Source organism: Lampetra fluviatilis, chromosome 3, assembly GCF_964198595.1.
Source record: "Lampetra fluviatilis chromosome 3, kcLamFluv1.1, whole genome shotgun sequence".
NCBI lineage: Eukaryota > Metazoa > Chordata > Hyperoartia > Petromyzontiformes > Petromyzontidae > Lampetra > Lampetra fluviatilis.
In genome coordinates, this window is record NC_136277.1 from 9,091,336 (window position 1) to 9,103,522 (window position 12,187).

The 12,187-nt window shown below is 47.9% G+C and overlaps 1 protein-coding gene across 1 annotated transcript in view; it reads left to right on the top strand.

The window, feature by feature from the left end:
- The window catches only part of LOC144948939 (von Willebrand factor A domain-containing protein 7-like), a 66,331-nt gene that overhangs the window by 24,643 nt on the left and 29,501 nt on the right, over positions 1–12,187 (top strand). The window contains exons 4-6 of the mRNA XM_078878695.1: positions 6,171–6,317; positions 9,636–9,834; positions 11,654–11,823. Of these exons, the coding sequence (XP_078734821.1) occupies positions 6,171–6,317; positions 9,636–9,834; positions 11,654–11,823 (516 nt within the window). The remainder of the gene's footprint in view (positions 1–6,170; positions 6,318–9,635; positions 9,835–11,653; positions 11,824–12,187) is intronic.

Here is a 12,187-nt window from a genome sequence, read left to right on the forward strand (position 1 = left end):
CTAGCGTAGTGGTGGTGTACTCACATTGATCGGGGAGTAGGGGGTCCCGTCGTGCGGTAGCAGACGGGTTGACCTGATGGGCCGGAGGTCGAGACCGTCCGTGAACATCTGGCGCAGTGAGTGGGGGACTCACAGTGGCCGAAAATGGTGGTCCCGTCCTGCTGTAGCAGACGGATTGAACTTATGGGCCAGAAATCGAGACACTCCGTGGCGCGTCTGGAGCAGTAGGCCCAATCTGATGGCCCGGATGTCGAGACCCTCCATGGAGCATCTGAAAGCGAATGGTGAGACTTGGCTGGCAGGAGACGGAGATTCTCCTTGAGTTGTCAGAAAGCAGAAAGGGTCGCGGACTCGTACCACTCTGGGTGCTAACGTTATTGTATGATTAGGGAACTATTCCTGCAGATCCTATTCGGGGATATGGAAATTGCAGGGGTTCAGGCAAAGGGAATATTGCTGAGGTTAGCGGAATGCGACAGGTTCAGGCTGAGCACTGGGACGAGAGTAAGGGATGACACATGCTGAAAAGCATGGGAAGCCGAGTTATGGCGGTAACCCTAGGTTTGTCGGGGTGAGTGAGGACACATGCTGAAAAGCATGGGAAGCCGAGTTGTGGCAGTAACCCTAGGTGGTTCGGGGTCAGGCAGCAGTAACCCTAGGTTGTTTAGGGTGTGGGAGGACATGCTGGAAGGCATGGGAAGCCGGGGGATTGTAGTAACTCTAAGTTCTTCAGGGTGCATTGTTTTGAGTGTGACGCCGTGTCGCGGGAAAGTTGGCCGTGGAAATTTGCCCCTTGGGATTTGGAGGGGGTCCGACCTCAGGAAGGGACAAACCTTCCCTGCTGTAAGACGTCAGACTGTCGGAGTGTGTGAGTTAGAGGAGGGGTAGTATGAGATAGAGCATGGCTGAATCGGTTGCGAGACGCCATTGATTTGGCCCTCGAAATTGGCACTGGCCGAATAAATGGCCGGCGGGGGTTGTCGGAGTTGGACGGCCCTGGTGTGGGCGAGAGCGAGTGTAATGTTGCCGCTGAGTTGCTATAAGTTGTGTTGGAGCCGTATGTTATGTTAGTCTGGGTCTGTGGTGTCGGATGGGCCGGGCCGATGGGCTGGAGTAATTGGGCGCCAAGGGATGTGTGTTGTTTCACCCTGAGTCATGGATCCCTGGCGTCAGAAGTGCCCGAAGACCTTAAGAAACCCCCGGGCTTGAGTGCTAGCCCTCTTGGCCATTGACGACCACAAATCTGCCCGGGGTGGAGGACCATTGTTAAGAACTGGACATTTCTCGGACGAATCGCCGTGATGTAGTTGGTTGTATGTTTTGGTCGTCCGTATGTTCACAGTGTCCGGGGCTTGACGGGATGATCGCAGGGGTGCATAAGGTTTTATTCGGGTTTTAACGTCATTGTTGTTATGGTGTTGGTGTTAGGGGATTCTCGTGGGTTATGGTTGTGTTATGTAGTTTATTCGGTCTATGCTTATGTGCCTGAAATTGTGTTAGCCGAGGACGGCCACTTTTTTTGAGAAGGGGGGGGGGGATGATGTGCGGAGTACGGGACAGTGTGACTTACCGGGACCATGGTTACTAATGAGACGGAGGCCAATGGTGGAAGGACGAGATAATGAGAATTCATGAGACAGGAGCCAATGGAGGCGAAGGACGAGTTAATGAGCATTCATGAGACGGGAGCCAATAGAAGAGGACGAGTTAATGAGGATTCATTGGACGGGAACCAATTGGATTAAAGCATAGGGTGTGGCCGGACCGGGGAAGGATACATAGCAGCGTGAGCAAAGGTCCGGGGCTGCTGCTCGGTGTGGGGAACTGCTGTCGTCATCATCTGGGTCCGGACCGTCTCCATCGTCCGTGAGTTGTCTCAAGAGAAGAAGTTATCTTCTTGGTTCTTTCGGTGAAGTCACGTAGAAGGGAAATAATAAAATAATAAAAATAAAAACATAAGAAAATACAAATTCTCACGACGTTTCGGCCACAACACAAGCAGCCGTCCGCAGGTGACGAAACGGAGCTGTCGGAAAGACAGCGTCCCAATGAACACCGCTAAGCTTGGCAGCATATATTTAAGCTGGGTCGGGGGAGGAGAGCGCCTTGACAAAGGGGTTTACATATCAACACCGGAATTAAGCCTATTGATGGAAAATGCAGATATGGGATTAGTCACTCCTTGTGGAATGTGTAGGTGGTGGGGGGGTCTCAAAGTCATATTATGCTAGTGTATTATGTAGGATTGGCAGTGATAAAGGGAGGAAGTAGGATTAGCAGTAATAAAGGGAGGGACATTTTAATTGTAAGGAGCTGCGTTTTAGCTAAAGGGCTAAACTTTGCAGTCACACCTAGACACATACCAGTTAATTATATCATTGCCCAAGTAGATGTGGCTCTCAAGGGCCTGGGTCACATCGCTACAGAAGTAGCAATATCTGAAATCGCTGCAACCTTCAAAAACGCTAAGATGCCAGCTAGCAACATCAGCAAAGATGAGCGTTTTGAATTATCTCAATTAAAAAAGAGGGATGACATTGTTATCATTTCAGCCGACAAGGGCAATGCCACTGTCATGATGGACAAAATAGAATATAACAACAAGAACTACTCAACGATGGCAGCTATACACAAATAAAAAGAGACCCCACCAACAGCCTCGTCATCAAAACCAACAAAATAATTTCTGATTCAACCACATTAATTGATCAAACCAAACAGTTATCGTTGAAACCTTCTGCAGCCACCCCACCAAGATTATATGGCTTACCAAAAATACATAAAGAAGATACACCCCTTCGTCCCATTGTCTCTACTATCAACTCCCCCACCTACAAACTGGCTTGTTTTTTGTCTGAAATCCTGCGGCCTTTCACTGGAAAAACCACCTCTGCGGTACCCACCTGGTATCGACAATCAAGGGTATTTCCCTGTCCCCAGACGACCTGCTTGTCAGTTTTGATGTGGTTTCCTTATGCACCAAAGTTCCTGTACCTGACACCATCGCAATCATTGAAGACTTGGTTCATCAAGGACTGAATACTGAGGTACCCCCCCTGGTGAAACACTGCTTAAGCAATACATACTTCACCTGGAATGGAACTTTCTATAAACAAACTGAGGGCACCCCAATGGGCTCCCCCCTATCTCCGGTTGTAGCCAACGTTTTCATAGAGAAAATTGAGACTGACGCCACCCAGACTGCCACTCTATGCCCGACCTTATGGAAGAGGTACGTGGATGACACTTTTGTCATCTGGCCACATGGCCGGCTTGCTCTAGACCAATTCCTCGACCACATCAATTCCATACACCCAGCCATCAGATTCACCATGGAAGTTGAAAAAGATGGCAAGCTACTGTACCCTTTTTGGATGTCCTAATCAAAAGGAGACCTGATGGTTCAATGAGCCACTCTGTCTACAGGAAAGCTACCCATACGGATGCTTACCTAAAACTGGATTCCCACCACCATCCATCCCAGAAGAATTCCCTCATCAAGACTTTACACCATAGAGCCCAATGCATCTCCGACGAGGAACACATTGCCAGTGAACTCAAGCACGTACACCAAGCTCTCAAGGCTAATGGTTACTCCGACTACACAATCCGCAAAGCCATTACTCCAACCATGAAGAAGGATCCTTTCAAAACCATCACCTTACCCTACATTGCGGGGGTCACAAAAAAGATCTCCAAAATCCTGAACAAACACAAGATCCAGGTCCGATTCAACACAGTACATACAATCCGTGATCTGGTCCCTTCTGTAAAAGATGTGGTTCCAGACATACAGTACCCTGGCGTCTACAAACTAAGTTGCCTTTGTGGTAGCAGTTACATTGGGAAAACGAAACGACATGTCTCGGACCGCATCCGTGAACATAAAGCAGACTTGAAACACGGTAGAACGAACACCTCAGCCGTGGCAGACCATTGTTATAATTCAGTGGGGTCACATGACATTGACTTCTCCAAGACGGAGGTTCTCTGCAAGCCATCCGGCTACCATGAGAGATTCGTTCATGAGGCCATCCACATATACAAACACAAATACAATTTCAACCGAGAAGATGGACTCTGGCTCAGCAATCATTGGAAGGACGTGATAAACCATTTCGGGTCTTAACTGATTGTGTTCACGTTTTCTCCTCACGAAATGGAGTCTTTTCTCCGCTGCAAGTCTCCTGCTACCACTCTCCCATTTACATATTTCGTTGCTTCCTCTTAGTACCTTTCACGCGACGGTCAATGAGATGGCGTATAGCAGATTGTATAATAATAAATAGTATAACAGTGTAATGTCTAATATAATTTATGAGGTAATATATAGTATCGTAATTGTATAGTGAATATACAGCAGTGTGGTATACAGTAGGGTGTGTAGAATAATACATAGTGTAATATTACAATGTATAGTCTAAGGTAGTATATAGTAACGCAGTGTATAATTCAATGTTGGGTTTGTCTATAGCAGTTTATAGTACGAGGTTTATCCGTGTGATGTAAGAAAAAAGTTTAGCTGGAGGCATATTATTTTTTTGCGACATGGAAGTGTAATGTATTACTTACTGTTAGTAGCTCAGCTTATTGGAGAGTATATTGAGTATATTGATTACATTGATGTATTTTATATTTTAGTTTTTTATCGGTTCACTATATGGTAGTCATTATGTAGTGTAGCATATACCCAGTTACTAAATGTTAATAGCTCAGCTTATTGGAGAGTATATTGAGCACATTGATTATATTGATGTAGTTTATATTTACTTTTTTCACATAGGTGTATTATATGGTAGTAGGGCATTTGCAGTTCTTTAGAGACTCCTCCTTTTTTGTTGCCCACACAATGCACGAGTTTGATATGCGGTGGTTTGGCTGCTGTAGCTTCTTACGATTAAAATTTCCCTCCCTTTATTACTGCTAATCCTACTTCCTCCCTTTATCACTGCTAATCCTACATAATACACTAGCATAATATGACTTTGAGACCCCCCCACCACCTACACATTCCACAAGGAGTGACTAATCCCTTATCTGCATTTTCCATCAATAGGATTAATTCCGGTGTTGATATGTAAACTCCTTTGTCAAGGCGCTCTCCTCCCCCTGACCCAGCTTAAATATACGCTGCCAAGCTTGGCGGTGTTCCTTGGGACGCTGTCTTTCCGACAGCTCTGTTTCTTCACCTGAGGACGGCTGCTTGTGTTGTGGTCGAAACGTCGTGAGAATTTTTTTTTTATTATTTTTTATTTTTGTTATTCTATTATTTCCCTTTTACGTGACTTTTCCGAAAGAACCAAGAAGATGAATCCCTGCAGTCACGAAAGCTTTAAATCGAAAAAGAAGAAGTTATGTTTCCTCAGAATAGTGTGTGTGTGAAACACCCAAGTGTACATAGTCACTTGCAGTTACGCGTTGAGTTATTGGTTGATATTTATTTGTTAATAAATATACAGAAGACAAGACGACATCTCTGAGAACTACTTTACACCTGCAATAGTGATCATAGACACCCTTCAGGTCACAACACGGCAGCTGAATTCCTCTATTAATGGGATTGAGCAGCAGTGTTAATACTTCATACCCAATTATTATAAGTACCTTATACATTGAAATCAACTTAATATAAAATATTTAATTATGCACATCTTCATTACCACCAACAACTCAATCAACAGTCAATCAACATTACCGAGTTCTTGTCAGTCGATTGACGTTCCAATAATATACATTTAAATTATATAATTATTGGAGCTAATGGAGCATGCAGCTTACCGGTCCAGAAATCAGCCCAAATCTAAATTTGGGGTGTTCCTCAAACTCTACCCTGCAAGTGGGGGCTCGGGGTCCAATCCCTGAGCACCATTGCCTTTTCTTAGATAATAAAGCACACCTGATTCTCTGTAGCTGTGCAAAATGGTCTCTTAGGTTCCCATATCCTTAAGAGTACACAATTATGCATGCATTACAGGTAAGCCTACACTGGCTACATTTTCACAAAAGGCTAGTTATTTTTTACGGTCTCGTTTCTTAGTTTTTGCAATCTCGACACTTCATTTCTGCTGCCACTTTTGTTTCGAGGGTATGTGTGCGCATGGGCTTTTCGCTCACCTTTAGCACGTGATTTAGAAAAATGAAGCTGGTGTTTGTATGTGTGTTTACTTTAGGTCCAGATGTGCCCACGTGTACAAACTGCGGATCAACATGCTCAGGCAATATTCGACCTGAAATAAATGCGAATCACCTTCTTACAAGTGGATATTATTCATCTCAAATGATTGACAGTGAAGTTATCAAAAAGCCTGATGGAAAATGTAAGTAGTATGTTCACCGTATGAGTATTTTTTTTTTTATGTAACACACCAATTAATAAAGTGACATGCAGTAGAGAAGAGCAATGAAACCATACATGTGTAGTGTCAGCGAAGCGGGAGACAAGGTTTTTCAGGAGCACCTTCTTTATTCAACAACTTCAGGTTCACAGGTTCGCCCTCGTGCTCTCCCTAGACGTCCAACCCAGCCTTAACACAACCCTGACCGTGTAACACCGACGGTGCCGACCGAGATAGCCAACAACTATCTGGCTGCACAATATCTAGCAAAGATGGCAGCGACAAAGGCGACGAAGATGACAGCGACGACGAGATGAGTCCACTTCCCAGAACCTGCAGCTACGAGCTCCCGCTCTCAGCTGCTTTTATGCTACCCGGCATGGCCTGGCTCTGCCCTGGCCATGCCTCTCTTCTCGAACCCACTAGTGGGTTCCAGAGGCTTCCAGATGAGGTATTCTATGGCCCTTGCCCCAGTTCCTCCGCCCTGCCGACACACCCTTGTATATGCCCACTGGCGTGTGTACTGCTCGTCCACCGCAGTTGCTGTTGCTGGACAACAGATAGCGCTATTACACTACATCACCCCCCCCCCCCTTGTTAAACCAGCCGTCTCGGCTGATATCAAGCAACAGAGAGTGGGCGGACAGGCAGAGCAAACCCCAACCGTGAGGAACACCATCAACACAACTTAAAAAAAGTAATTTTTACCATAAACCAACCTCCCCAAAAAACACCTTGGTCGCAACCCTTCCCGCGACCGCACAGCACAACCGCCGAAGCTCCCACGAACCGTCACCACACAACACAATCGCGGCGTGGGCAAAGAACCCCGTCAGGGATCGCACAACTGCGATGCCCCCCCCCCAGGGCGAACAGACAGTGCAACCCAATCAAATACACAATCCCCCCCCGAATCCAACCTTGCAAGGGAGAGTTCACCTTTACCGGATGTGGCCCGCGTGAGCCGGTCCTTGACACCAGTCACCCCTGCCTTGGCAGGGTCTTGAGTCTTTGGGATTCCATGGAACGGGAATGAAATCAATGTCATAAAGGGCGCGGCCCCTTCCTGGATTCCCCCATAGACCCCCCCCCCCCCCTGGGATTTAGCACCCAAAATTTCTCACATGGCAGTCTCGGAAAATATCAAAAACTCGGATCCGGCAGAGCTTGGGAAGATGGCACTCTATGGCGATGTGGCCTGGCTGACCACACCTGAAACATTCGGCCGTGGGACCCCAGGGTGGTGGGGGCTGCCCCAGTTACCAATCCACCCATGAGGACCTTCTCCTGCGCGTCCCCCGGCCACCCACCACAGCCATCATGTCCTCCACCCGCCATGGCCAAGCGTCTACGTAGGGCCAATGCTGGTGGGCCTCGTGGCCCTGAATTTCTTCGGCTACCTTTAGAGACGAGATCCCCGCGTCTTCGACGAAGGACAGGGCGATCCTCAACTCCCGCGCCAGCGTCCTCAGCCTTTCTGCCGCCAGGGAGTCGAGTACCACCTCACCCATCAAGGGTACGCCTTCCATCCCGGTGCCAGCAGTGTCTCCCGGAAAGCGAAGGGCATCTTGGCCTCCCCTCACTTCCGCTGGATTAACCTCGTGCGGGCGTCTCATGGCAGGCCATAAATGACCCATTGCAGCGCCGCCGACTCCGGCGCCTCTCCCACGCAGTCCCGCGCTCTCCTCAAAATGGCACCTGCCGACCACGCCAGGCCCTTCACGGGCAAAATGGCGCCCACCATCTGCATGGTCTCTGGCCTGGGTTCCTCCACTCCCGCTCTGATGGGAACTCCAGCCGGGGTTCCCCCGTGACTCCTCTCTGCCCTGCTGGCCGCGGCACGCCTTGCACGCTGTCCCACGCTCCCCAAGATGCGGCGGTCCTTGGCCATGCCACGTGGTCAGCGCATGACCGCGGAGAATCGCGACACTCTCCCGCCGAAGCGCAGCCACTCTCCCGCCGATCCGTAGCCACTCTCCCGCTGATGTGCAGCCGCTCTCCCACCAATCCACAGCCACTTTCTTGCTTGTGCGTAGCCGCTCTCCTGCTGATCCGTAGCCACTCTCTCGCTGATGCGTAGCCGCTCTCTCGCTGATCCACAGTCGCTCTTCCGCTGATGTGTAGCTGCTCTCCCGCCGATCCGCAGCTGCTCTCTCGCTGATGCGTAGCCGCTCTCCCGCTGATGCGTAGCCGCTCTCCCACTGATTCACGGCCGCTCTCCCGCCGCTGCCCATGGGCTTCGTAACCAGGGTCCTGGATCCCGGGGCTGCCAGAGGGATGAATGTTCCGACATTCGCCTCCTCCGATGACACTATTGGTGGGTTTTTCGTACCCCACTTCTGACACCAGTTGTAATGTCAGCGGAGCGAGAGACACCTTCTTTATTCAACACCTTCAGGTTCACAGGTTCGCCCTCGCGCTCTCCCTAGATGTCCTGCCCAGCCTTAACACAACTTTGACCATATAACACTGACGGCGCCGAACGAGACAGCCAACAACTATCCGGCCATGCAATATCTAGCAAAGACGGCAGCAATGAAGGCGGCAAAGACGACAGCAAAAACGAAATGAGTCCACTTCCCAGAACCGGCAGCCACAAGCTCCTGCTCTCAGCTGCTTTTATGCTACCCGGTACGGCCTGGCTCCGCCCTGGCCACGCCTCCCTTCTTGAACGCACTCGCGGGTTCCAGGGGCTTCCAGATGGGATCTTCTATGACCCTTGCCCCAGTTCCTCTGCCCTGGCGACACACCCGCGTATATGCTCCCCAGCGTGTGTACTGCTTTTCCACCGCAGTTGCCGTTGCTGGACAACAGACGGCGCTATTACACTACACATGTAAAAAAAATACCTTTGGAAGTAGACATCACAGAGCTACTTCTGAGTTCCCTTCATATGACCTCTGGTGCATGTAGTAGGGGTGCAGCACTTTCCCACTAGGTATGTGACTGGGAATAAGGAATGTTCTTTGCATGACAGTCCATTGAGAGCTAAACATTTGACTATATTATGTGCAATAACAAATGTAATACAAGTTTGCAGTCATTTGTGATTGGGCTGAGACCGCCATTTCACTCTACATGAGAACCAAGCGTAATGCTTATATTTCCTGTAGTTTGCACTCCTATCATGTTTTTGGATTTTTGTTGTTGTAACGTTCTGACCTGCCCCCACTGAATATCTGTGAAAAATAGCTTCAAAGCGCATCAGATTCCTCCAATATGAATAAATATTCTGGATGATTGAAATTAAGTTTATGTAACATGTGCAGAACATTACAAACATATGCTCATTTCTTGCAGGGAAGTGCAGCCATGGAGGGGTTTTGGATTCCACAAGATGGGACAATGCTCAAGGGGGCATTAACAAGGACAGTTCCAATGAATACCTTTCACCGCACTACGAGCTACATGGAAAGGCTGTCGATGTAGCAATAAAAGCCACTATCAACTTCTTCAGAGACCTCAGGCGTGAAGTGGATAATGACCTTGTTTTTGGGAGGTAATTACAATATAATAATACATTTGTAATGCGGGCGTAAGCGACCTTCCGGATGTGACGTCACAGGGGGGCGGAGTCATGTGACGTGGGTGGAAGGTTCGGGCCTTTAAGGGGGTTAACCGGAAGGAGAAGTCAGTCGGGTTGTGAATGGAAAAGGAGGAGGCCACGTGGGCGAAGAAGAGGAGGGGGGCACCGTCGGATAGGGAGCCAACCCCGGGAACAGTAGGGAGCTACTGGGTGGTGTGAAGCTGCAGATAGTAAAGCCAGTAAGGCTGTGTGTGAGAGGCAGCGGTGTGGCTGCCAGGAGTTGCAGGGGCAACGGAGAGAGAGACAGCACGAGGCTGTCAGAGCTGCGGAGTAGCAGAGAGAGAGAGAAGAGCTGCAGCAAGAACAGCCAGGAGGGGCTGTGTGAGAATAACAGCGGCGGAGCTGTGGTGGTGCTACGAGAGCGACAAGGAACAGCAGCGGAGCTGCTGATGGTGACTGGAGCGACATCGGAGCCAGCACTGTGGGGACTGAACAAATAAGAGACAGCCGTGTGGGGAATACAGTACGAACCAAATAAAGGACACTGAGCCAGACATCGTGGTCAAGTCTTTTATTACACATTTAATAATTAGAAGTAATTTTTCAATTCATTAGAGGATGAAGGCCTCTCCACACCACAACAGTCATGGGGCTTGTTCGAACGTGCTTCACCACGTAAGCGACATTATGTAAGAAAAACTTTTCAGCAAACCCATCTGTGTGTACCTCCACACAGATGCATTTCTGTAAGTTGTACTATTAATGAACGAACGGATGCACGGACGAAGGGGAGTGACTGGTAGAGATGGTGGCATTGTGCTTTGACCTGAGCCTTGAGTCATTATGATATTCCAAAGTGACAAGACTTTTGCTGCTGGAAAAATGCCCTTAATATGCCGAAAACCAACTTAATTTAATTATATCTCAGAAACTAATGGGGGTTAATTGTCGTTGCTATTTGTATGGGTGACCGTCAGGGTTTGACAGGTGTTTTAATTGTTTTCAATTTGCGAGGTGCCAAGGACATGGTAATGTTGAGCGCCACCCCCATACTTAGGTGTGGATTATCTCTGGGTTATCTCGTTTCCTTCCACGTTAAGCCAAATTATCATAAATGGTATCAGTCATACACCCCTATGCAGGATTATGTTTTAAAATAATTTTAAGAATCAGTGAGGATTTCGTTAATAGATAATAAGAATCAGAATTATAAATGCTGCCTATCCACTCGCAACATGCAGCAGTTCTTCACAACGGAATTAAAAGTGTATATAAAGACAAATACCTCCCCCCCATATAGCGTTTAAAGCGTGCTGGGGTAAGTACTGTTAGCGAGCATCTATGAAGGCTGGAACGGAACGAGGGGATGGATGACCAACACCATGTTTTTATATCTAAAGCAACAAACAACAAAAACTGCCGTTTGCCACGAAGTGGTGGTGACATCTCCACATCGCTTACGCCAGGCTAGCTGCACTTTGAGGCCACGTAAAGTGTTGAAGGCTTGCTAGCAGGTCACAGGACAGATCCAGGTGCCATGTATTGACTGAGATGACTGACAGATGTACCAACTGTGATCCCCAATGAGCCAACTTGTGTTTTATCCGCCCGGCGTTCCGCTCGTTGTTGTGAGCGTCGCTTCTCTACCCTCTGCTGTTGCTGGAGGGCAACTGCCTCTAACCGCCCAGTAGTGTCTTTCATGAGTCACCTCCACTAAAGATGATTTTTACATCGCTGGTACCAGTCAACATACACAAATTGTATCTCATTGCTGTTTGTATCTTGTTGTTAGGTATATTGGATTTGAGCAAACAACATCAATCGCGTTTGTAATTGACACCACTGGCAGCATGGGACCCTACATTGATGATGTTCGCATGGAAGTCGCCAGGATTGTTGACGAGCGTGCCAAAAATGGGGAGCTACCTACTCTGTTTATGCTTGTACCTTTTAATGACCCGGGTGAGCATGAAATCACATCAGCATTCAATTATATTTACAAATACATTTTATAGCTCATGGTCTTCAGGAAATTTTAACTGGAATGCTGCTAGATTTGTTTTGAATACTATAATATGCATGAAAAATGGATAAAAAAATATTTTATCAGCTCCGAGCCGATGGTAACACGTCACATTCATTACTGCACTTCACCAGTCTAATAATATTGTACAAGCTAAAAATCAGTCCATTAAAAAAAGGAACCTCAATTTTGTTCGGGAACTCGACTTTTGATGCTTCCATTGCGCAATGGGCAGAACACAGGACGGGAAATGCTGGGGTGGCTGGTTCATTCTCTTGATGTGGAAGGTTGAAACAAGGGTGC